At 44.0% G+C, this 26,008-nt stretch overlaps 1 protein-coding gene across 2 annotated transcripts in view; it reads right to left on the bottom strand.

The window, feature by feature from the left end:
- Nucleotides 1-21,755, bottom strand: part of PHF6 (PHD finger protein 6) — a 402,720-nt gene extending 380,965 nt beyond the window's left edge. For both annotated transcript variants that reach the window (XM_085607909.1, XM_085607910.1), the window contains exons 1-2: nt 21,630-21,755; nt 9,240-9,424 (exon numbers count right to left, since the gene is read on the bottom strand). In XM_085607909.1, the coding sequence (XP_085464035.1) occupies nt 9,240-9,374 (135 nt within the window). In that variant the 5' untranslated portion in view covers nt 9,375-9,424; nt 21,630-21,755. The remainder of the gene's footprint in view (nt 1-9,239; nt 9,425-21,629) is intronic.
- Nucleotides 21,756-26,008: the final 4,253 nt, after the last annotated feature.

The following is a 26,008-nucleotide window of genomic DNA, read 5'->3' as shown; positions in this document are numbered from 1 at the left end:
AAGGAAGAAGATAGTATGGTCTGTGTTATGAGGATTACTCTTCAGGACATATTTCCAACTGTTTTGTTCATCATGTAGGACCCTTGTTCACAAGAGATTGTTTTTGATGGGAGGGATACCCTTATGGGTGGCTGAGGCTGCTACTTCTCTTGCAGATGTGGTGTAAGCAGGGCACATTTGTGCTCTTCATATCTCAATTGTCTTGATATGTTCCTCTTTAAAAAAGGTATTCAGGAACTGCTTTTGCAAAAAAAAAAAAAAAAGCAAGTTGTATATGTCACTGCTTCAGATACGTTCTTGCTTGGTCTATAAGTAAAGGTATTAATCCCACCCAGTCATGACAATACTGCCGGCTGCTTTTGATACGGTCACCCATCCCTTATTGCTGGACAGACTTGCGGAGATACGCGTTGCAGGATCAGCCTGGGGTTGGATTAAGTCCTTTTTGGAGGGCCGGGTTCAGCAAGTATGGCTTCCTCCAGCTGCATCTTTACCTCAGCGGGTTTCCACGGGGGTACCTCAGGGATCATCCCTTAGCCCCCTTTTGTTCAACATCTATCTTACTCCTCTTGTCAAATTGGCGGAGGATTTGGGGGCTAAGGTGATCGCCTATGTCGACGATACCCAGTTACTTTTTACTTGGGATAAGAATGAGGATTCCGTGGTCCCTGTCCAGTTCTGCCTATCTTCGGTTTTCAAGTGGCTTGCGAAGGCCCAATTAAAATGCAATGAAGATAAGTCTGAGGTACTTTTGTTTGGTAATTTCCCCCTTGGGTTTAAAGATACGATCTGGCCAGCTGAGTTTCCACCCCCACCGTCTAACAGCTGTGTTGCTAAGAATCTTGGAGTGTGGTTTGAAGATAATCTATCCTTCTCAATTCAAGTTAAGAGACTCGCGGGATGCTGTTTTGGCCTCCTTAGAGTCCTGAGAGGATTTCTTCCACTGCTTCCTCAGGCGGCGAGAGAATCAGTGGTACGTGCGCTCATCCTCTCCCGCCTGGATTACGCCAATGTGCTGTACGTAGGGATCCCGGCCTATTCCCTTAATAAACTCCAAGTGGTGCAGAATGCGTCGGCCCGCCTTCTGGGAGAGATCCCTCTAAGGAATAGTGTGCGAGGTTATCTTCGCTCTCTCCACTGGCTTCCTGTGAGGGCGCGAGTGATGTTTAAATCTCTCACTATCGCCCATCGTGCTCTTCATGGTCTGGGGCCACTTTATCTGCAGAAACGGTTCTCCTTTTACGTTCCAGGGAGGCTACTGCGCTCCTCGGCTCTCAGGCTGGCAAAGGTTCCTTGTTTCCATCGACACCGACTAGGGGGTGCTTCCCTGGCCGTTCTTGCGGCCCGAGCTTGGAATGTGCTACCGCTGCCACTTCGTAGTGTGGAAGATCCAGCAGTTTTCAAAAAAATTGTTAAAAACTCATCTTTTTGTTTGAGTTTTAGGTTATGCTGTCGGATGCCCTATGCTCGCGCCAGGACACTCCTTGGGAGTAGCTGTGCACGTTAGAAGTCCAGCTAACATAACATAACATTTACTTGTAGCCTGCAGACATTCCACAAACTCAATTTACTGGCTACAGTCTTTAATGTTTTTGTAATTTTCTTTGTGTATGAGAAACCATGTACCTTATTCCCATATGACCGATCACTTATGTCCTCCCCTTGTTCTCACCTCTCTTGTTTTGAATTTACTTAATTTGTAATGATCATGTTTCTTAGCAGATATGGGATAAAGACAAAGTAAGTATGGTTTGAAGTCAAGGAAAACAAGACTTTGCGTTGATTATGTGCCCTGGAAAAGTAGGTCCAAACAGTGGCGTAACAAAAGTTTATGCCCCCCCTCCCCACAATGTATCCGGAGCGCTCAGGCCGGAGTACTGTGCTGAGGGGGGCCCCCAAGCAGCTAGTTACGCCTCTGGGTACACCCCTGAAACACAAGCCCTTTGGCTTCCAGTTAACAGTCGGTTTGTTACTAAAGCAAGATATGCATCCCAACCCTTAATATGTTCAAATGTCTGTATAATTTTCATTAACACAAAGTCATTACTATTAGAGTGAGGGTAGCACTCTTAGGAGATACAGCGAGCTGTAAGCTCGCCTTTCTTTACTGACATGGTTTCAGTGTAAAAGTGTTTACAAGTATTGCAAAATATAACTACTTTGGTCTGTTTATAATGCTCCCTGACTGCTGCTGGATAGTATGGACATAGTATGGACATACATGCAGAAGAACGGTTACATGAATGGTGCATTCAAAGAAAAATATTCCCCAAATGTACTTGTAACTTAAAACAAGCACTGACAAAGAAGCAACCTTGTGATTTATTTTGTTTTGGGAAAACAAAACTAATAAGACAAAAGGAACAGTGTCAAAACCTGCAATGAAAATACAGATTGGCCTACCAGCCCTTGCACTTAACAGTACTACTTCAAATGCACATAAACACATCTGTAAAACCAAAATGCATCATTAACAATAAAGAGAGCCACTGACTGAAAAGGGCTGATCCACTTCCATATGCTGCAGTGCTGTCCGCAGTACACAGAACCAAAATGTAAATGGCACTTTCCCAGAACAACAAATGAAGAGAGCCGACCAGAGTCCCATCTATATATTATTTATTCGGAGAAACTAAAAAAAAAAAAAAGGTTAGAGTGACACTATAGTTAGGTGTTGAAATGATATATGTTAGTTAGGTGGGTGAATACCAGTAAAAGACAGTGGCATACACCAAATATGGGTCACTCGACAGATATGCTATATGTCTGGCGTGGTCAAATGTTATGTCCATTAACACTTGATTGGTAAAGGAAAATTGGTTACAGGTGTAGCTGTTGAATTACTTCTAGTCCACGAAACCTGTAGGGCCACTTTCACAATCACTGGATGATGTCACTGATAATGTAATTTGCGATGTTTTAAAAACAACAAGCAGATGGAAGGAATGCTTGAATCAATCACAGCCACTGGCAATCGCTCAGACAACATTCCAGACCATGTCACCAATTAGGTCATTTAACACGTCATGAGTGATGTAATGTGTGAGGTCATAAGCAGTGCATGACTGTGGTGCAAGTTATATTTAATTCACTAAACTATAACTGGCCGATTTCAGTGTTTTTCTTTTAAGACGGTCTTCCTAGTGTTGGTTGGGATCCATCTGTAGATTCTGCGGAGCATGTGAAGTGTGTGGAAGCAGGAGGAGAAGACTGCGTAGACTTGTGGTTTCATGATCAGTTGGATGTCGAGCAGGATGCTGAGGTTGCGTGCATGGTCGGTCGATGTGGGCTACCGTCCCGGTGCTGCCTGCTGTTCCCGAGCTGCTTGCTGCCCCATCCCTGTGCAGACTGCTGTTCCTGTCCCCGTGCTGCCCATAGCCAAGCCCCAGCCCGACGCTACCACACCATGCTTTAGTTGCATTAAACAAAACAAACAATCTTGCCTGCCTCATGCCCTTTAAAGCTAGGTGGGTCGCAAACGTTTTTCATTCTAAGAAGTGAGTCGTGGGTCTATAATGTTTGGAAAGGACTGTGCTACAGGGAGTCATCAACAACGAGCGATACCAGTTTGAGCCGGGAAATGGGCCAGAATACCTACCTCTAACATTCAGATACACATCATCATGTTTTCAGTTCCAGGTTTTCTCCTCACAATCCCCAGAATCTTACAGATACAAAAATACCCTTCTATCTCTGAATACATGTCTCAGCAACTTTATGTATGTACAAGCAGTGTCTACTTACAAACCCTAAAAGAGAAGATGAGATACCTAATGTTGATCTCTGCACATGCCATAGCATCACATCGCTAACACCATCACCAAATGCTTGAAGATGTACATCACCAGAAACTTAGTTTGTTCTCTTATCCTCACATATCAATCCACTAACATAACAAGCCAACAATGAACCCCAAAAAACTTTGAGAAGAACACTAGCCGCTTTACAATGAAAATCATCCATCGATCATTCCTTCAAAAGTCACATCACAAACACAGACATCCTGGTGCTATCTGCACACAGAATAAAACCCTACCTCCCATAATCAGATTACAGACCCACAGTGAAGCCCTTGTTCTCTCAGAGCTGGATGTAGGCATGCTGTGCTTACTAGTATTCCAGACTCCATAATGACCAAAATGTAAAATGTCCTAAATGCTGCAGCCTGATTTAAAAGACATATATTTTGATCACCTCTCCACATGTAGCTTCATTGGCTGCCACATCTGTCATGCATGATGTACAAGATAAGCTCCATCACCTCCAAAGCAATAATGGGCAGTGCACTAGCCTACCTAACTGAGAATTTCTATCTCCGATGGCCTATCAAGAAAAGGAATCCACACAAAGCTGGAATGCATGAGAAGCTAAATATCAGGAAACAAAGCTTTTCCCTAATGCAACCAAAATGTTATGTTATGTTAGTAAAACTTATATAGCGCACGGTTACCCTAAGGTGTCCTGGCGCTTGCTACAGTCCTTCTAACTGACGGTTCCGGCCAGAAGAATTAAAACAGCCACGTTTTGAGCACTTTCCTAAATGCAAATAAGTCCTTAGAATTTCTCAAGCTAAAAGGAAGCTCATTCCAGGCCTTAGCTGCCCCAACAGAAAAACTTCTGTCTCCTCATCTAGCTCTCTTTGTGGTGGGTACTACAGTAAGTTTTGCTCCTAACGAGCGTAACGATCTTCCGGGCACATACCACTGAAATTGTTGTTTCAGATGAAGTGGGCCTGTGTCCTGAAGCGATCGAAAAACTAAGAAAAGGGGTTTAAAGAGGATTCGCTTTTTTACAGGCAGCCAAGTGAAGTTTTTTTATTGAACTAGAGATAGATGCGAATTTCGAGGTTCCCGTAAGCAGCCTGGCTGCTGAATTCTGGAGCATCTGGAGTTTTTGTAAATTGCGCTCCTGCATATTTAAATAAAGACTGTTACAATAGTCTAGTCTTGACATAATCAAGGCCGTAACCACTGTACGCTTACAATCCGCCGGCAAAAGAGGCAGAATTTTCCTCGTGGTCCTGAGGATATAGGAGGTAGCAGAGACCACTGCATGTCACGATGTTCATCCAGCACCACACCCAGGTTCTTGACTTTCCTGGAGGGTATTGGAAGAGTCCCCATGGCCTCTGGCCACCAACTAGGAGTCCAAAGATTAGCATTATTCCCAAACCGGATCACCTCTGTTTTGCCAACATTCAGCTTTAAGCAATTTTGCGACATCCAGCCTCCCACTGCTCCCATACAAACATGAAGCCTCTCACCCGTTGCCTTCTCCTGCCCTGGTTGCAGGGAGATCACAATTTGGGTATCATCGGCATAAGATGTTAAACAAAAGCCGAAAGATTCAATCAAAGGAGCCAAAGAGGATACGTAAACATTAAAGAGCGTAGGGCTCAGGGAAGACCCCTGAGGAACCCCACATGGAAGCGAAAAAGGCTTGGAAACAAACTCACCCTGTCTGAGAGGAAGGATTTAAGGAGAGTCCAGGCGTTATCCCTCACTCCACAAGCCAACAAACGGTCCATCAATACTCCATGATGGACCGTATCGAAGGCAGCGGAGAGATCAAGCAAGATCAACACCGCCTTTCCTCCCTGGTCCAACCCTCTCCTAATCTCTTCCGTGGATTTAAGAAGGGCAGTTTCAGTAGTGTGCCCTTCCCTAAACCCAAATTGGGTGGTGTCCAAAACCTTGGCTTCACCCAAATAAGAGCTCAATTTAGTGTTCATGTATTTCTCCACCAGTTTGGAGGGCAGAGGGAGCGTGAGATGGGGCGGAAGCTGCTTGGGTCTTTAATATCTAAACTAGGTTTTTTTAAGAGCGGCAGGACAGAAGCAGTTTTCCATAATTTAGGAAAAAGCCCTTCAGAAAACATAGCGTTGAAAAGAGGTGCAAGAGTCAAGGCTATAGGTTCGGAGGCCAATTTTGCTATTGCTACTGGACACGGATCATAGGGTGAGCCTGATTTGGCAGATACGAGAAGCTTGAGCGTGTCTAAGTAGGATATTGATGGAAAACTATCCATACAAAATGTTAACACAGGCCCTGCCTTGGCGCCATGTGTCAAATCACCTGGTATACTGCCAACAGTGTCCGTAAAAGTGCTAAAAATAGCTTCCTCTTCGGCCTGAAAAAAAGTAGCAATTTCTTCACAACATTCCTGGCTGGTTAAAATAGTTGCAGGCAGTGGATGTGCAAGCCTAGTAACTACTTTATATAATTCCTTTGAAGAGTTACTGGCTAGTTTAATCTGTCCGTCAAAGAACTCATGCTTAGTTTCGAATAGCATCTGTTTAGAACATAGAAGGCCTTGTTTATATAATGCTCTTTCAGCTGATGATACTCCTTCCTCCAGGACCGTTCCAATTGTTTACATTTCAATTTTTGTGCCCTTAATTCCTGAGAATACCAAGGGGCCGTGGGCTGTGTTCTTTTGGGAGTAATTACTTTCTTAGGAGCTAGAATGTAGCAGGCGTCCTCTACCCATGCAGTATACCCAGCGGAAGCTTCCTCCACCTCCGAGGGCAAAGATTCCTGTGTTAAAAGTAGCAGCACAGTTAGTTCTTTCCCTCCTACCTTATTCCAGGCTCTAATTTCCTTTTTTTTTCCTAGAAGAAGAGTCCCTACCCTGGCCTTCCTGGATGACCAGCTCGAACATGATGGCCGCATGATCCGACCAAGATAAAGGAAGCACATTTGTGACTGAAAGGTATGGGGAATTTGAAAAAATCCCATCCAATGTGTGCCCTGCAAAGTGAGTGGGTCCCTTCACTAGTTGGTTTAACTCAACACTATTCATTAAATCTAAAAAGTTTGCCGTGTCTTTATCAGCATCAGCCTCTAAAAAATTTTTTAAATCTCCCAATATTATGTGCGAGTCAAAGCTCAAGCCCGCCTCCAAGAGCGTACCCACCTCCGCTAAAAACGGATTCCTAGGACCTGGAGGTCTATACACTAGGAAACCCCTAAAAATGTGATGATGAGAAAGGCTAAATGAGAAGGACAATGCTTCATAAAAAGTGTTAAACATTATAACAAAAGTAGCTTTGATGGAGCTATGATAAATTACTGCCAGTCCTCCTCCTTTTTTGGAGGGTCTATTTGCAGTGTAGCATATAAATCCAGGGGGAGTTGCTTTCACAAGATCTGGGCCAGAATGTATGGTCTTCTCCGTCTATGCCTAATGGATGTAGTAAAACAATTCAGTAAATTAATGCAAACCCCGACATAATAAGAGCCCTAGCACCTCAATGCATAGCACAAGTGACTTTTTGCCATCTTTTTATTTTTTTTTACTGGACAAAGATTTCTGAAGCATTTTGTCAAGCAGATATTTTACAAAATGCCACACTCCAGCAGATGTGCAGTTATTGGGTAGAGCATAAACAGTTTTGTCTATAATAACAATAGAAAATTGTGTACTTTAGCGCAACTGTGTTTACTAAAGCATGATGTTTAAATTGTGCATGTTAAAAAGACAATAGTACACAATATGCAGTAACACTTTTGTTCTACAATGCAACTGTTTGGAACATATTTCTGTATGTGTATGCACGGGATCATTTTCACAGTTAATTCAAGTGTGCAGAGCACCACTGTTCTGCAGTTAGAAGTGTGAACAGTTTCAACTGCATACAAAAACAATGCGCACAGCAATAGGTATAAGTAAAGTAACAGCTATAACATAGGTGTTAGCACAGTTATTCAAGACTTATTATGGACATGTGTTCAGCCACAATTCTGATCAATCCTGCGTTCAATAAAAATATTTTTTTTAAAATAAGGGTTATGTTTACAGTAAAATGTGTATGTAAAAATATACCGTCTATAGCTCTGTACCCTCAAAAACATCTCACCAGGCTTTCCATAGCGTGATCAGGGATCAAGCGAGGTGAGCACTCTAAGAGAATTTGCACTACATAAAAAAAACTAAGACATCACAAAGTTAAACCTGTTCAAACAAATAATGGACCAGCATCACAGTAAAAGCACGAAAATAATCAAAATGGTCATTCCTTAGCAGACAATCAAGAGGTAAAAATTATTCAAAAAGGTATACATACACACACACATAGCGGTTTATGTGTAATACCATGTTCAAAAGAGCCAGGATCACTCGCAGTGTGGAGATAATCACGGATGAATACAAAAAAGTGATGGAGGAATGCTTGAATAAATCTCAGCTATTGGTAATTTGCCTGGCAGTTCGGGCTGCACTGTTTCCATTGGAGCAGGGTCAAGACTGATTTGTAGATGGCTGGGTCCAAACTGAGGTGGCATGGTGTGTAAATAATGATTGACTGGGACGTGGCCCTGAATAATTACCAGTGGGTGAGATTAATTCTAGAATTCCATCCAACATTGTTTTGTATACTTCAGTTCAAGATAAGTGGCAGGTTCCTTCATGAGCAGAGGAAGCTAAGGTATAACAGTAAAAGGTATAAACATTTGTGCTAAAATATGTCAATTCGTTTTAGCAAAATGAAAATGTCACATGAGTATTTAAAAAGTTAAATTGACATTGAGAAGATTCACCCCAAACATAAAAGCAAGTCCATGTCGGCTGTAATGAGATAAAGCGAGCACAGTTTGGAGATACTACATCTTTGTAAAGATATTTTGAGTTCGTATTTGAATGTGATGAGAGGGGTGCATTCTTGTGGGAGAAGGATTGGGGGTTACTTTTGGGGTTGCTCATGAGATGGTGGGTTTACAAATTTTGAAGACTTCCAGACAGACCTATTTTACTATACGAGGAAGTTAAGCAGAGATATTCAACATTTTTACAAGAGTTAATTTACTTTGAGTAACTGCACTGCCCTGTATGTAATGCAACATAGTTCGTACAGGCATTTTGCTTTAAGTGGGAGCCTTTGGAGATCCTTTAGAACCAAGGTGATGAGTCTTTATGGCAGGTGTGTAGTGTGTTGACTGGAAAGATCATTCAATTAACAAGGGCAGTTTTAAGGGCTTCTTGGCGCAGTTTGCTTTTTAACTACTGTGAAAGCCGACCAAATAATCTAGGAACAAAGCATAGGTAGATTACTATGTACTAAATTATTCTTTCTGGAACTAAGCAACCATCAACACTTGTCTAAGCACATACAAGAAATTCAAAACAAAAAAATGAAACATCAATAATCAGTCTGAACAAACTGAAAATTAAGTAGATCCAAAACTGAAGGAAGCCTATTTGTGATCAGTTAAGAAGTTACTGCAATAGCGGTGGCCACTTACCATACATTTGTGATGTGCTGCAACCTTTCGGTTGCTAGAGGTCAGTAAAATGCCACATTCCTTGTCTTTGTTGGACTTGCAAAATGCACATTTTCGCGGTCTTCCAATTTTCTTTGGCCCAATAGATGTAGACATGATGTTTGAGATGGTACAGGAATGCCCTTTATTTCTTTTTTAAAAAAAGACTGAAAAGAAACAAGAAGAATTATCTTCAAATTACTAAAGTTATTTACATACTTCTTTTTACTCTAGTTTACTTTTTGTATGGCCCTCCAGTGTGGTTGACAGTGGAGAAAAGGTACCAAAAATTAGGGAGACAATTAAACAAAGAGCTTGAGAAAAGAGGTAGATTTTCAGCCCTTTCTGGTTCGTTTAAATCACCATCTCAAAGTGGAGGTGCAAAGGGAAGGAATCTAGCATCAAACCATGAGTTTGGAATGATCTCCCACAATCGCTCTATTTCAAGACATAATTTGTTCAGAGCATCGTCCTTAGGCTCTTGGTTGTGGAAATATTAGTAATGTGCACGTTGTTTAGATCCCACAGAAAAAAACAAGAGAAATAGCCTTCTTTAGTTGTGGGGTTATCATGACAATCTAATGTTCGAGACAGGTGATATAAATCCATTCTTGTTTTATGCAAGCCCTGTAATGCCAGCTTTCCCTATTTTCATGACTGGATGTCCGCAAGCTCAACCGAGAGTCTAACTAAAGTTTTCAACTCCATTGCTCAGTTATTTTACCCCAAGTAATTTTAAATGCACAGTTCACTTTTAACTCTGCTAAGAAGTGTTTGTATAATTCAAAAGGACCACAGCACATTCATTTTCTTAAGTTACTCTGAAAATATTAAAACAAATCCAGGACAATCCTGGGCACCCGTCAAACCTACTTGCAGCAGAAATATACTGGCTGATGAAGGATTTTAAGCAGACTAATTGACTGCAGACCTCCTTATCCAAATGAGCTTATGTGATCTAGTCAGACACTGGAGTAAGATGATTCTGCAGTGTTTCTGGAATTCTGGATTTGTCATTATCATCAAGTCGACCACAATCTGCAGATATCAATTTTTTTTCTCTAACTCAAACAGATGAAAAGTTACTGAAAACGCTGCGCACTCGGTGCTAGGCAAAGCCAGTTTTTACAGAACTTTGGCTTGCGGTCTTTCAGCCGTATTGAAGCATTACAGAGGTGATACTGTTGAAGGACAGTAGAAAGGATTAATGTCTGCAGTAGGAAACAAAAACCTCACACATTTTATTAGAATTAAATCATGATGCAAAAAATAATTCCTAGTCAGGAACATATTTTGTTTAACTGCACGTGCAAATTCATGTTTACATCACAGACCAAGTGTGAATTAAGAGTTCACAATGATGCCAAACATTTAAGGTCTGCCGTCTTCAATTTTAAAGTGCCAGTTAGTGAGATACATACTTAATAGGTAGGTTGTGTGTAGTGCTGGTCAATTGGGCTACAGTACACCATATTGGATAGAGGTGTTTCCAGAAACCTTATACTGTGAACACATAGGAAAACCAAAATGAAGAAAAAGCTTTGAAACTTAACAGCAGAGTACAGTGTGACAGAGGGGCTTCCTTGTAAAAATTATTATACAGGTTTATTTTCTGCATCATTTGAGACTTGAGTATGTGACAATCAATACAATAGCTAAAGAACGATGCAACAAAACATCCCTAACAATTTCACTATGCCTGGACGATCAAAGATCAAGTCTCTGAGGGCAGGTGCAGGACAATGTTCAGCCAACAGGGACAATGAGAGGGAAGGAAATGCCAGGATTCCAACCAAATGGAGATTCATGTGAAAGAGTTGGTGGGTACTAGCAGCAGGGTTTCATACTTTTCACATAACCATATAAAACGGGATTGTGTGCAATTGTCTTTCATGTGTGTTCGGCCTCATAGTCACAGGTTCTAATCCCGGCGGGTCCACTCAGCCTTTCATCCATCTGAGGTCGTTAAAATGAGTACCACTGAGTTGGGTAACAATATACATCTGTTATTCAGCACCTTGAGACCCTTGAGTGATATGTGCACTTTACAAATACACATGTTATGTAGCACTTAAGCCCTGCACACATCAACATCTACAATATATGCATCACATGTCATACCCACTGTATTGCAAACATGAGCTCTATACTGTACGAGTTCAATTCCTTTATAAGCCAAGAGCACGTGTTTGTGAGAAGAGCTTTCAGCAAAGTAACTCAGGCTGTAGCTCTAAAAGCCCATCTCAGGTAACCATTATCGAGGGAAGTTCTAGTGCTAGACTTCAGTGCCCTATGAAGAGCTAGTCTTTCAATCATAATGTATCCCCTGTGAAGAGCTAACCATTCAATCATCATATACAAGTCTCCCGAAGCCCAAACACCTAGGGAAATGGGATGAGTTTACACAGGATATTTCCCAGCTCTACCAACACAAAAATATATTAATCAAGGAGAGATGCTCCAAGTAAGACTTATTCTATTTATTGTGTTTAGGGAGTAAATATCTTGCGTCCCTGGGTCTTCTCTGGCCTCCATGTCCCAGTGTTTCTCACAGCATACCTTGCATTCTGACACACCCTGCCCAATTCCTCATGTCATCCCACATCTTAATCAAATTCCAATTTCTTCACTTTCCACTTCCACCTGGCTGCTTATTTGGCTCTCTCCCGTTTCTTCCTTTTCTATTTGCCACTCAGAAGCTTATGGGACGTTTCTTTTTGGTTCAGCTTTTTCCAGCCTTTCCTTGTAATTAAAATGGTACCTACACTGGCTGGTACAGGAGGAGATAAAAATGAAGCAGCCCTGTAACAAAGCACATTGTACTCACACCCAAATGGTTCTACATAAAGACCAAAAAGTAACAAAAACGGTATAATGAAATTCTACTTCACCGTAATGGCTTTGCTAGTTATGGTCTCTACAGGCCAGACACAGACAAAATAACCTCAGTACTATGTTACAATTGGTACTGTTATGTATGGCTCTCATTGAGTGCCACTAAAATAAAAACCTGCTTCTAAACCTGGTTGGTAACTCACTGCTACAACAATAGTTTTTCCTACTGAAGAGACAAACAGAAAGGTATTTGCTCTAACTGTCTATTTGATATAACTCTGAACCCTTCTGTGAAAAAAAATCCCTGCTATTCACTGAAACCCATCTATAATTCTATCTTACGTATGCCTCCCACTCAAAGCAACTGTTGAGAATATCAATCAATCAATCAAGGGAATTGTAAGCGTGCTACTCAGTGAGGGTCTCAAGGCGCTAAGGGAGGGAGGGGGGTCCGCTGGTCAGTTTTAGCCGAAGAGCCAGGTCTGGAGGGTTTTTCTGAAGGTGTTCAGGGAGGGTGCGTGTCTGATGTTTGCCGGTGGCTCGTTCCATGTCTTGGCTGCAATGTGAGAGAAGGATCTTCTGCCTGCTCTGGCACTGAGGATGCACGGGGTTTCTACCAGTGTGAGGTTGGAGGATCAGAGGTTTTTTTTGGGTACGTGGAAGTTGATTCTGTCGTTGAGGTATTCGGGCCAGTTGTTGTGTAGGCATTTGTAGGCGTGGGTGAGGATTTCGAAGGTGATTTTTTTCTCTACGGGAAGCCAGTGGAGTCTTCGTAGGTGTTGGCTGATGTGTTCTTGTCGGTGGATGCCGAGGACGAGTCTGGCTGCGTTGTTCGGTATGCGCTGTAGTTTGTGGAGTAGGGACTTGTTGATGCCGGCGTAACGTGCGTTTCCTTAGTCCAGTCTGCTGGTGATGAGTGCGTGGGTCACCGTCTTCCTTGACTCTGGGGAGATCCATTTGAAGGTCTTACGGAGTATGCGGAGGATGTTGAAGCAGCTGGATGTGACGGCGTTGACCTGTCCGTTCATGGTGAGTGAGGAGTCAAAGATGATCCCCAGGTTCTTGGCGTGGTCTGCGAGGGTGGGTGGGCTCTCGAGGGCAGTCGGCCACCAGGTGTTGTCCCATGCTGAAGGGGTGGTTCCAAGGACGAGAGCTTCTGTCTTCTCTGCGTTTATTATGATTATTTTTTTATTTAATGTAGCGCAAACTTGACCCGAATCGGGTATCAGAGCGTTTTACATAGCACCAGTTGCGTTACATGAGGACGCATTCATTTTTTTTGTTAGGCACGGAGTATTTTTTTGTTAGGCGTTGAGTTTCAGGCAGCTGTTGGTCATCCAGTCTGCAACGTCTTGCATTCCTTTTTGGAAGTTCAGTTTAGCGGTGGTGAGGTCTCAGGCGGGGGAGAGGATGAGCTGGATGTCGTTGGCGTAGGATAGGATGCTGAGGCCATGGTTTCGTACGATGGCTGCGAGGGGGGTCATGTACATATTGGAGATCAGTGATAATCCCTGTGGAACCCCGCAGGTGATTTTCGTAGGATCGGAAAGGAAAGGTGGTAGTCTGATTCTCTGGCTCCTTCCGGTGAGGAACAATCGGATCAAGTCCAGGGCTGTTCCTTGTACGCCAGAGTCGTGTAGTCTGGTGACTAGTGTGCGGAGAGAGACGGCGTCAAAAGCCGCTGCAATGACATTCCAAGAGTGGAAAACAGATATTTTTACAACCGTTGCCATGTCATAACAGAATTCTAGGATGCTCTGACTCAAGAGGCTGTCAATGCAGCACTGGAGAGCAGATATTACTACTTTGGGGTGCCACTCGCTGCCCTTGACTGTGGGACGCCTTGGAGTTTGCTCTCTCTCCCCACCGGACCTACCTGTTTGCCTGGGACGCTGTGCTGATCTTGCTGAGGCCGCCAGAGGGGTTCTAACAGCCGGGACTGCGAGGACCAGGGTGCTTGTCACTCGCTTCACCCAGCACACCTGCCTCCTCTTCCCGGCCCCGCCCCCTTTCAGACCTCCCATCTGTTATAAGCTTCCCGCTCATACGCGTTAGCGGGACGCGCGCGGGACGCAGCCCGGGGCAAAGACCGGGCAAAGAGCGGGCAAAGAGCGGGCAAAGAGCGGGCCGTTTGAGGCGTTCGAGGTCAGGTCGGGGCTACCCTCTCTTTCATATCATTTTAACAGCTCTGTCGTTCCTTATTTGTTAATTAGTTATTATTTTATACCGTTTAGTCAGGGGGTTGCCGTTGTTGAGGTTGCCAAGCTATGTCTACAAGGCAAACACGGAGCAAGGCCGCAAATAGCGGTTCCTCAATCATTGGACCTATGGATGATTTTATTACCCGTACTAACACAGCTATAGACTACGAGATTTCTAAACTCCAGACTCGAGTTTCCCTGGAACTGGCATCTGCTAGGAGACTGTCCCAGGTAATTGATTTGTCAAAAAAATCTTCCCTGGGCCATATAGCCACTGCGGTTACCCCGGTGCGCCCAGCTATCCCCCATTGTGTAGTTACACAGGTTGACGTTCATCACTCCCCGGTTCTCCCCACACTACCCCCTAATTTGGAGCCAGTGACTCAGGATAGTGCAATGAATTCTCTTAATACGCCTTTTAAGCAGGATGTTAGTTCTAACAATTCTACCACTGCTATGTTTCCACCCAGGCGCTCTATTAGTAAAAATTATCATCCCAAAAAAAGATGCACCTCTCGGTCTGCTTACGGTCGCAAGAAGGCCAAAATTGTGGTTGCACAATACCCGAATTTGATTAGTGCTCCGGTTCTAAATTCTATAGTAGGGTGTGTGCCCGGGGAACAACCACATCATGTGGGAGCTAAAGAGGGTCCAGTCTCTGCTCCCTTGACTGCCCCTACGGTCACGGAGTTAGAGGTTGAGGGCCTACATGTAGAGAAGGGGGAAAGTAATGAAGGAGAATTCATAGGTCTAGTTTGGGAAACCCTCAAAAAACTTCTTACCCCTCTCGATCTTAGACTCTCACGCATTGAGAATAATCTGCTCGAGATGGAAAAGAGCATTATTGCTCTGGCCACTCTCGGCCTGAGAAGTCTAGAAAACCAGGGTTTTCCTGTTGTTGAGCCACCTCCTCATGGTTTAACCCCTCAAGTCCCGCAAACCTCCCTTCCTGTCCCTGCCACTGCACGTTTGATTCCTACATCAGGGACTGTGGGTGTGGATCCTAGTAACACTGCCTCCATACCTAAGGCTCTAAAGCGTCCTATCCCTCAACCATTAGCTAAATCCAATGTTGGTGCACCGCGTAGTCCCCCTCCTAGTGAAGTGGCGTTACATTCATCTAAGAGCCCTCCCGCTAAGAACAACTTTAGAGGGGGTTACATTGATCTTTCCCCAGAGGCCAATGATCATGTGGTTGTGCTGACGGGTGTCCCCAAGTTAGGAAGTGGCCTTCATGAGAACTATGAGTCTCTGAAGAACAAGACAATCCATTGGCTTAACGTGAATAGACCAATCCAAATTGGACAGAGAAGTAGAATCTTGATGGTACGCAGAACCCCCTGGGTGGGCCCCTCAAAGAAATCTAGTCCCGGGGACTGCATAGTGGTGACCTTTGAGGACCCTCACACGGCACATTACATCTGCTCTTGGCCTACCGGTGAAGGTTCTCTTGTTACACCAAGGCCATTGCCCTTTTTTTACCCACCGTGTCCTAGATACACACGGGAAGAGGACTGGTCTGTAGTACACCACCACAACTGGAGGAGCCATCCCAAAAAATTTCAAGACCCATGTACAAATTGGTATGGTTTCTCCACCTCGAATCGGTTTGCTGGGCTTGAGGAGGTAGATTGACTCGTATGCCAACCGGTTCCCCAGGTCCCCTTATCACAGGTCTTGGGGCATAACGACTCTTTTCTTGTAGTGTCTGTTCCTTCGGTTGTTAGTCCCCCATGTCTAGAGGGAACGTTTTCTGTTTTACCTTTAGAGGAGAGTTTGTATACGCCATGTATTTCCGACTCCCAAGTAGTAAGGGATCAATTGAATCCATCTTGTACGATCCCCTTGCCTCCAATTCAGAATGTTTCGCCAACCCAAAATGCTTCATCAATCAGGAGGTTGACTGATGTAGCAATAGCTCCCTATCACCATCAGTATGAGCCACTGCCTAGGCTAAATAGATCTACTGCGGAGGGGGTAGGGCCTGCGTCCATTCTGGCCACAGTAGATAACCCTCCAAGGGAGATTACCCCTGACGTCCCTTTGCTAAAGATTATAAATTGGAATGTAGCAGGGCTTGCCCGTAATTTTGAAATCCCTGAATGGAATGCCTTTATGGACCCTTATAACATCTGTCTTTTGCAGGAAACGTGGTGCCTTGAACCTAAGCACCGAGTGGGTTTTACGACCTACTTTGTTCCAGCTTCCCATCAATATGGACGTAAAGGCCGCCCGTCGGGTGGCCTTCTTATATGGGTTAATATTGCTTTAGGTTTAAGTGTAACCCAAAAGCCTACGCATTCTCCTGATCTTCAGAGGATAACCATCCTATGCCCAGGGGGCAGGAAGCTGGAGGTCTTTAACCTCTACTTAAGGGGGGTTAGGGGCGGGTCTTCTACTCTATCCTCCACAGGTTTAAGCAATGATTTATCCGCCTGCTGTATTGATTCTTATATTCTTCTCGCAGGCGACTTTAATTGCTGTTTCGAGCCATTGGCCAGGGAGGATATTTTGGATACCTGGGATGAGGATATAAGGAGAGGCATTCCCACCCTGATCCTAGACCCGATCCCTAAATGGTCCCAGAGTGCGGTAGACATCAATGCACTCTGTATGGAATACGACCTAAGACCAACTAATGGTCGATCCAAATCGGATCCTTTGGGTGCGCACACCTATAACAGGATGGGACACACTTCTAGAATAGATTATGTTGTGTTGAACTATAATTTGTGGTCACTCCATTATGATATGGAGGTTATTGCGTCTTGCGATAGCGACCACAACCCTCTCTCCTTAACATTGTTTTCCCCCTGGCAGGCTGGGAACGCAGCTGAGATCCCCTACAAGTGGAAAACCTCCCATGAGCTTGCTCCTTCGCGCTGTGGCAGGCGCCTAAAGTGGGCTAAAGTAGCAGCGGATGAGGAAAGGATGGCACAGGCAGGGACCACTATGGCAGCATCGGGCTCGCGCCTTGAAGCCCTGGGTACCACCAGCCAATCTGTTTCATCATTATTCACAGAAACCATTGCGCTGTTAAGTGATTTGTTTATTATACCCCAACCCAGCGTGAATGTTTCTGCGAAAAGTGCTCCTAGGGCAAGAAACAAGTGGTATTCCTCTAAATGTCGGGTTGCAAAGGGGGAACTTATTTCTGCAGTGAAAAGTAAGGATGCAGGCAACATTAGATTGGCGAGGAAACTCTATAAAAAAGTTGTGGCAGAGGCAAAGGAGGCCCATGATTATAGTTTTTGGTGGGATCTAGTGGAGGCAAGCTCCAGGAAAGACTCCAAGGGGTTCTGGGAGCTGCTGAGAGCTAGGGACAAACCTTTTGATTCCCTGCTTACCTGCAATATTCCTGGCGATCTTTGGTTTGCCCACTTCTCTAAACTCTACTCTGTCCAAAGTGGGGTACCCCATCCTAACATGGGCCTCCTCGCCAGTTTAACAGCTGAGATCTCCATTAATGCCTGCCCCTTCAGCACCGAGGAAGTTGCAAGGGCAATTAGTTGTATTGTTTCTAACAAGGCTGCCGGACCGGACGGAATCCCGGGTGACTTGCTGAAGAAATATCCATTACCCTGGAGTAGGTTAATTGCATCACTTTTGAATGAGGTTGTGTCGGGAGGTTCTCTCCCTGACTCATGGAGGGGTGCTGAGGTCGTCCCTATTTTTAAAAAAGGTTGTCGGGACGACCCAGCTAATTATCGTCCTATTAGCTTGCTTGATTCTACACAAGGTAGGATCCTGCAGTGGGTTGAAGAAAACCAGGTTCTGTCAGACTTCCAGGCAGGTTTTAGATCAGGGATGGGTACCATCGAGCAGACGTTTCGCCTTCTAATGATATATTGGAAAGTGGTTGTGCTGGGTGGGGGCAGCTTGTATTTAGTCTTTATAGACTTGCGAACTGCCTTCGACCTGGTCCCACGAGTCCAATTGTGGAATGTCTTAGGTAGGTTGGGTTTACCTCCCTATTTGTTGGCCTTGCTTATAAAGTTCCACGAAAGCAACTTTGCCCAGATTAGGTGGGGTACCCAGGGGGAGAAAACACCTCGTATCTCCGTAGATAGGGGCGTCCGCCAGGGATGTGTGCTTGCCCCCACTCTGTTTTCTCTTTATGTTAACGGAGTGGTGGAGCATCTGCTCCAACAGCCGTCAAACGCACCATCCTTGGCTGGCAGAAAAGTACCTACGCTCCTTTTCGCGGATGATACCCTCCTAATTTCAAAGTCACCAGCAGGTATCCAAAAGTTGCTTTCTAGTTTTAAGGCCTTTTGTGATACCATGGGCCTGTCCATAAACATAAGCAAGACCAAATTCCTTGTTCTTAACCCTCCCAGGAAAGTGGCTGTTCCTCCTTCCCTGGACTCTTGATAGAGTCAACGAATTTGACTATCTAGGTATCCGTCTGTGTGCCAATATGAGCTGGAAGGCGCACCACCAAAAGGTGTTTTTGACCCACAAGAGGGTCACAGGGGCCCTGCTCAAGGAACAACGTGCCTCAGCTTTAAAACCTATTGGGGCACTTCTTGATATTTATAGGGCAAGGGTGGTGAGTGCAGCTCTGTATGGTGCGGAATTATGGGGTACCCAAAGAGTTGACATTTTGACACACCTCGAAAATAATTTTCATAAAGACCTTATGAAGTTACCCCACAGTACCCCTTCAATTCCTCTCCTGTTAGATGCAGGCACACGCTCAATCAGTGAGCAAGCTAGGCTACGTCCCCTTTTATTATGGGCCAGGATATGGAATGTCCCTGAATTGAGTAGTTATGCAGATGCCCTCAGCGAAATCTTATCCTCATCCGGCTGGTATAAGGTAATCTGGCTCAGGGAGGTTAAGCGACTTCTCTATGACCTGGGTTTAGGAGATGCTTGGGTCAATAGAACAGCACCCTCAAAACAAATGCTCAAGAAGATCTATTGGCTCTGGGTGGATAATGAGAGGTTGTGTAACCCCAATCATTGTAAATCTGTCGCCCAGTTTTTGTTAGTTAAGGAGATCCCTTTCAGAGAACCTTATTTGGATGCAATCTCCAACCCAGGCGATAGAGCATTATACTTTAAATTCAGGGTGGGTGTTCTTCCCCTAGGATTTTTTACGTCTACCTGGAAACCTCCATACCAAACTGTCCCTTACTGTCCCTTTTGTAATTTAAGGGTCGAGTCCATAGCTCATCTGTTGTTTGAGTGCCATGCTTATTCTGTGCCTAGGTCGAGATGGCTGAAGCCTTTATGTAGGAGCCTAGGCACAAGATCACACTTGGAAGCTTTACGCATATTGCACTCTGACGCTCGTCCCTTCTTTGCCTGCTGTTTAGCTAAATTTTTGGGTTGGGCTTGGAGGATAAGAACTGCTAGGAAACAGCTGTTACAGTAATATCCTTTTTTTAATAATTTTTAGATATCCGACAGTATATGGAATTTAATAATTATTTTATCTAGCAACTGTATTGTACTATGTCTTATTTATTGCGCGTTATGTGTTGTATTATTGTGCTTTTATGACTAACTGTCGAAATAAAGCTTTTGAACTATGAACTATTACTACTTTGGGAGGGAAGGCACCACGGGTGGCCGTGGGTGACAGGCAGATAGGCATTTTTTCATTTAATTTGGGACAGAGAGTAAATGTCATATTATGAATGGCTCGCCCACTACTCTGCTGCCCCTGCATAGCAGCCAGGACAGATTATTTGGTGCGGGGGCATACATATTATAAAATGATAGACGGGTCAAAAGTGAAAAACAGTGATGTCATTTGCTTTGGGCTTCTGAGTGACATCATAGACAACTCCAGCTTTGCTCTTATTATCTATATAATACATGGGATTCTGCAATTCCAGTATAAAAAAAACTTTCTTCATAATAGGCGACTTGTGACACATACAGTTGCCTGCTATCAAAAACTATCTGCAAAATTCAACTGTAATAACTTATTACAATTGTTTCTGAAGTCACAAGGACTACTGCCAGAGCCAGCAGCCCATGTGAAAGGCAGGTCAGGTCACGGAGCATAATTAAAGCCACTGTTTAAAGAATAAAGACTAAATGCTTTTTGCTCTGTTTTTCTAGCTGTGCTGAAAAACAGAATGTAAATGTTTATGGCAACATGTGTAAATGTTTTGCTCTCCATTGGTAATTATAGAAAAGTTAGAATCTTTCTGCACAATTCTACTGCGCCTTTAAAAAAACAATAAAATTCACTTGTATTAAACTGTTTCTCGTATCTTTTTGCAAGAAATAACTAACAGCTTTTTTGATGCGTTTAATTTTGCACTAGAAATTCTATTTTTATTCTTCATGTTTGCAAACATGGTTTTTCTTTGATATGAAAGAGCAACACACCAAGGCTTTAAGTGGTTTGTGGGAAAGGTGATGTGTTACCATTACATGCGGATATTTCAAGTCACTTTGCAGTTCCATAAGCCCATAAAGGAACTCAGCCTCAGCCTCGTTCCAGTCTATGGTAATGGAACTTCTCAGCAACTTACTCTATCCTTATAATGTATGGCATTGCATACTTTATCCCATATATGATGTCGCTGTGAACCCGCTCAGTGAAAAACATCCCATTACTGACTGACTGAGCAATCAAGAAAGGCACATCTACTGCGTGGCCCCATAAATATTTACAACACTACCAGTCAGCGGTTACCTGGCCAACAGCAACCACATTCGTTTTTTTTCTCCAAATGTTTATGTTTACTCGTGAATACAATAGATACATGTACAGGTAAAATGAACATTTGCGTATTAAATACGTTCATATAATGTACGAAGGACGTTGGCCTGCGCAATTCCAGTTCTATCACATATATATATATATATATATATATATATATACACACACACACACACACGTCACGCTTGAAAGATGTATAGACATAGCCCTTAACGTGTTAACAGAAAGAGCATCTTAACGAATATAAGAAATAATGTAAATGCTAAGCGGTGTGGCGAGGTGTTTTCCTAAGAAACAAAAGAAGCCCCCAAGGGGGCAGAAAGGTGTGCAGCTGCTACAAGGCTCATCCACACACCTCAGCCTTGCACGGCTGCATCAATGTGCTTCAATGCTATGTAAGGCCCTCCTACTTAGGTGCCCTTTAAAGGGCGCGCAGAAGAGAACGCGGGAACCCCCCGGGAAGCCGCGATCCCAAGTCTGGCCCTAGTCTCTGCGGACTAGTGCTCCTCGGGCGTCCAACAACCCACCATTATAGGCATAAGGAGAGAGCGCATATCAGCCCGCCTCCCCGCGGGGCAGCACATTTAAAGGGCTCGCCACCCTGCACCCAAATAGAAAGAGCCCAGAGGCGATAGGCGAGAAGCTTACCTGGGCCCCCGGCTGACACGCAGTCACGTTGTTTGTTTCAACTGTTTTCCCAGCACAGCTCGGTTACTGGACGTTTCCTTTCATTCGGGTACGTTCGGCGTATTGACGTCACTAAGCCCGTGGGGTAGAAAAGGAGGGGAATACTGCGTCGCGCGGCCTCTTTGATTTACGTACGGCGTCATTACATTAACTCCAGGTTGAGCTGTGTTTAGAAGGAAATAAAAGACGCAAAACGATGAAAATCAAAAAGGGACTAGAAACAAGTGATTAAAAAAAACGCATAGAAGAACAGGAATAGATATCTTCCTTCCGTAGTTAAGGCCAGTGTCGGATTGGGACAGAAAATAGACCAGAGTGGTACCAAATTAAAAGTGGACCCCGTTAGCAAATTGGGAAATTTAGTGTCCACACCCCCTATAAATTGAGCAGCTCTGAATATTTTAAGGCAAGGCATGGTTTCTAAGGGGTGGAGCACTGAATCCACTTGTGCTTGTTTCAGGCATCCTGTGCGGAAATATTAGGGTAATGAAGCTGTAAAATGTGCTATTTTTTATTTTTGCAATTTTATATAGCGCCGATATTTTAAATGGCTCGAAGGCATCAGAGCGCTTTTAAATAGCAGTAGCAGGATACAAGGGTGCAGTTACTGTAATTAAATTCAGACATTTGCATCAGTAGATGCCACTAGGACAATTGCAGCAAGGGGTCAAAGGTCGTACACAATTCAAGCATGGATCAAGATGGTGTGGTCACATATCAGAGGTAATTTGTATGATTAACCAAGGTGCCTGTCAAACAGGAGGAGCCTTTTTGAAGGTGACTAGGCAGGTGGTTAGGCTGAGGGAGGGATGCAGATTATTGTGGCACTACCAGAGAATAACTAGCTCATGTACCGTTCATGATTGAAGGTGGGGGGTTACAGGACATATATTGAGCATGTCTGGAATCCCTATTTCCTCCAGAGATTTTCAGTTTCTTGTTTAGATAGGACAGTGAAGAGGAGTGCAGAGCTCGTAATGCACCCAGTTTTGAATTGGGCCCGCGTTTCAATTGGAAGCCATTGGAGGGTTAGCAGGGCAGGGGAAATGTGGTCAAATTTCTTGAGACCTAAAACAAAACGCGCTGCGGCATGCAGTGTTGCTCTCAGTGAGCCTAGGTGAACTTTGAGAATACCTGAGAGAAGGGCAATTCCATAATCTAGTCTGGAGAGAACGAAAGACTGCACTACTGTCTTGAGATCAATTGATCATCCACAAGGCAGGAATTCAGATTACCAAACTTAAACCTGCAGAATACCTATCGTTTGAATACCTGGGTGTCGAACTCAGTGCCAAGGGCACCTCACCCATCAAATTCCACACCATCTACCATCCTCCTGGAGAGTGTACCCTTTTCCCTGAAGAACTAACAGACTTAATATCACGGTTCTCCATGACAGACACTAAAGACGTGTTCCTGGGTGACCTCAATATCCACTGGAACGACCCAGAAGACTCCACTGCCCAGAACCTATCCAACCTACTTGAAATATATAACCTCAAACAACTCTGCAATAAACCAACTCACATCAAAGGTACAACACTGGATGCAATCATTACCAACATTGATCTGGTCTCTCTGACAGCGATTTCTCCCATTGACTGGTCCGACCACCACCTCATTCTGTTCAAGAAGGATGCACTTGTCTTCCACCAACCTATTCGTGATGACAAACCTAAATACTGGACCAGAAATATCAAAGCAATCCCTTTATCTGAACTTGAATCCAAGATTCATGCCCATCTTCAACTCCAACCCTCATCATCGACGACCGATGACCTCACTACACACTTTAACTAAAAAATGACAGAGGTTCTAGACCAAGTAGCTCCTCTCAAACTCAAACAATTGAGGCGAACCAAATCTAAACCCTGGTTTAACGTGGTTCTCAATGAGGAAAGGCGTCAACTCAGACAAACGGAAAGGTCTTGGAGACTAAATCCCTCGACCTTACACCTAGCGCAACTCAGATCTGCTCAGCAAGCATACAAAAAACACATTTTCAGTACAAAGGCGTCTTTCTTCTGCAGCCAACTAGATCTGGCAAAAAACAGACCGAGAGAACTCTTTAACATTGTCAAAAGCCAAACTAACTACACTCCCTCTCAAGAAATCAAAGCCACCAATGAACGTTGTGAAGAAATTGCCACCTTCTTCACTAATAAAGTCTCGAAAATTGATCAATCCTTCATCCAAACCTCTAACCCTCCTTCCCTCTTAACCTGCCCCACTCTAAACACTCCTGATCATTCAGAAAGAGTCCTTACCAAGGACAATCAGGTCTGCCTCCAGCTAAAAAACAATGCACATTGGTCCGACTTTGAGCTAATGTCGGATAATGAGGTTTTCAGTATAATTTCTAACCTAAAACCTTCCTCCCACACTATGGACCCCATCCCATCCACACTCATAAAAGAACTTAACCACACCATTTCCCCTTTCTGGACTAAAATCATCAACGCCTCTCTCACCTCAGGCTGTGTCCCAGACTCCCTTCAACTTGGACAAATCACACCCATTCTCAAAAAAACAGAGGCCGACCCTAATGATCTCAACAAACTCAGACCTATCTCCAACCTCCCATTCCTTGCAAAAACATTGGAGAAATGCGTTCTCCACCAACTCAACAAACACATTGATGAGTTCAACCTCCTCGACACCTTTCAATCAGGATTCAGGAAAGGCTGTAGCACGGAAACTGCTATGCTCAACGTCTCGGACGATATTCACAAGGCTTTAGATGAAGGTGATGCCTGCCTACTCATCCTTATTGACCTATCTGCGGCATTCGACACAGTAAATCATCCAGCGCTTCAGGAGACCATGTCGAAGCGCTCCGGCATCAATGGCACAGTACTAAAATGGTTCACCTGCTTCCTTCAACACCGCTCGCAACAAATTAAAATCAACTCCTGTCTCTCGAAGCCAACAAAAGTCACACTTGGGGTCCCGCAATGCTCGATCCTCTCCCCGGCCCTCTTCAATCTTTTCATGGAGCCCCTCACAATCATCTTGAAAAAAGCTGGAGTGAATTACCACATTTACGCTGATGACACTCAAATCTATTTCAAAATCAAGTCTCCCAGCGACATCCAACACCTCAATGCCACTCTAACGGAGATCCAAACTTGGTTCAACGCTAACCACTTAAAACTCAATCCAGATAAAACAGAACTAATCCTATTCTCTCCAAAAAGCAACCATCGTCCAATCCAAGAGTGGCTCAAGAATCTGGTCGCCCTAAACTGCCCCATCGTCGTATCCGACTCAGTTAAGTCTCTAGGCATCACCCTCGACAAGAACTTATCTTTGGAGGCCCACATCAAAAACTCTGCAAAAAGTGCTCTTTTCTCTCTAAAACACCTCAAGAAATTGAAACCTTTTCTTCCCCATGATGACCTCAAGACAGTAGTCCAATCCCTAGTTCTCTCTAAAATCGCCATCCTAACAGGGATTCCAAAAGCTCACCTAGCCCCTCTAAAGGCAGTGTTGAACTTGGCCGCTCGACTCATATCTGGAGTAAAAAGATTTGATCACATCACTCCAGCTCTCAACTCCCTCAACTGGCTTCCCATGGAAGGGAGGTGTATTTACAAACTGGCCTGCATCACACACAAAACCCTTCACTCTCCGGCCCCTAACTACCTGAACAACAAACTGGTAAGAGCAGGTCAATCCAGATCGCTGAGAAGCTCCAACTCACTCATTCTTATTCATTCAAAACTGAAAAAGAAAACCACACAATACCGATCGTTCTCTGGCAACGCTCCCAGAATGTGGAATGCTCTTCCTATAGCCCTCAGATGCAACCCCTCCTTCTCCTGTTTCAAAAGGGACCTGAAAACCCATCTCCTTAACAAATACTTTTCTGACCAACGTCAACTAACCTAGACTTTAATATCCGAGTTTACTCCTCTCTCTTTTTTTTTTTTTTTTTTGAAAACCTTTATTGACATTTCAATCAAGAACAAATATGGGCCTACAACCCCCCGGGGCCGGCCGCTAAGCAATCAGAGCAATAACAATCAAATGTAAACACAGGCAGCATTTCGGGGAGCAGAATCCTCATGCTAATACTGTAAACAGGGCAGGTAGGGCAACAGGAGAAAAAGGTTTTCATTTTATAATGGAACAAGACAGAAGGATCAGGTGCCAGACAATTTCCCAACAACGATAAAAGGTATGCAGAGTAAGAGATGTAAGCAATATACCGCAATCTATTGGATCAATGGCGCAGACACAAGAACGTCAGGATGGGGAAGAATATCATAACAGTTGCGCCTGCAGTCCCCCGCCCAAACCCCCAGAGAACACCCCGGAAATTGTGGCACACATGGAAT

The sequence above is a fragment of the Triturus cristatus genome, chromosome 5_2, assembly GCF_964204655.1.
Source record: "Triturus cristatus chromosome 5_2, aTriCri1.1, whole genome shotgun sequence".
Lineage (NCBI taxonomy): Eukaryota > Metazoa > Chordata > Amphibia > Caudata > Salamandridae > Triturus > Triturus cristatus.
Note: the sequence above shows the minus strand (reverse complement) of the source record. Positions and strands in the feature narration are given on the sequence as shown.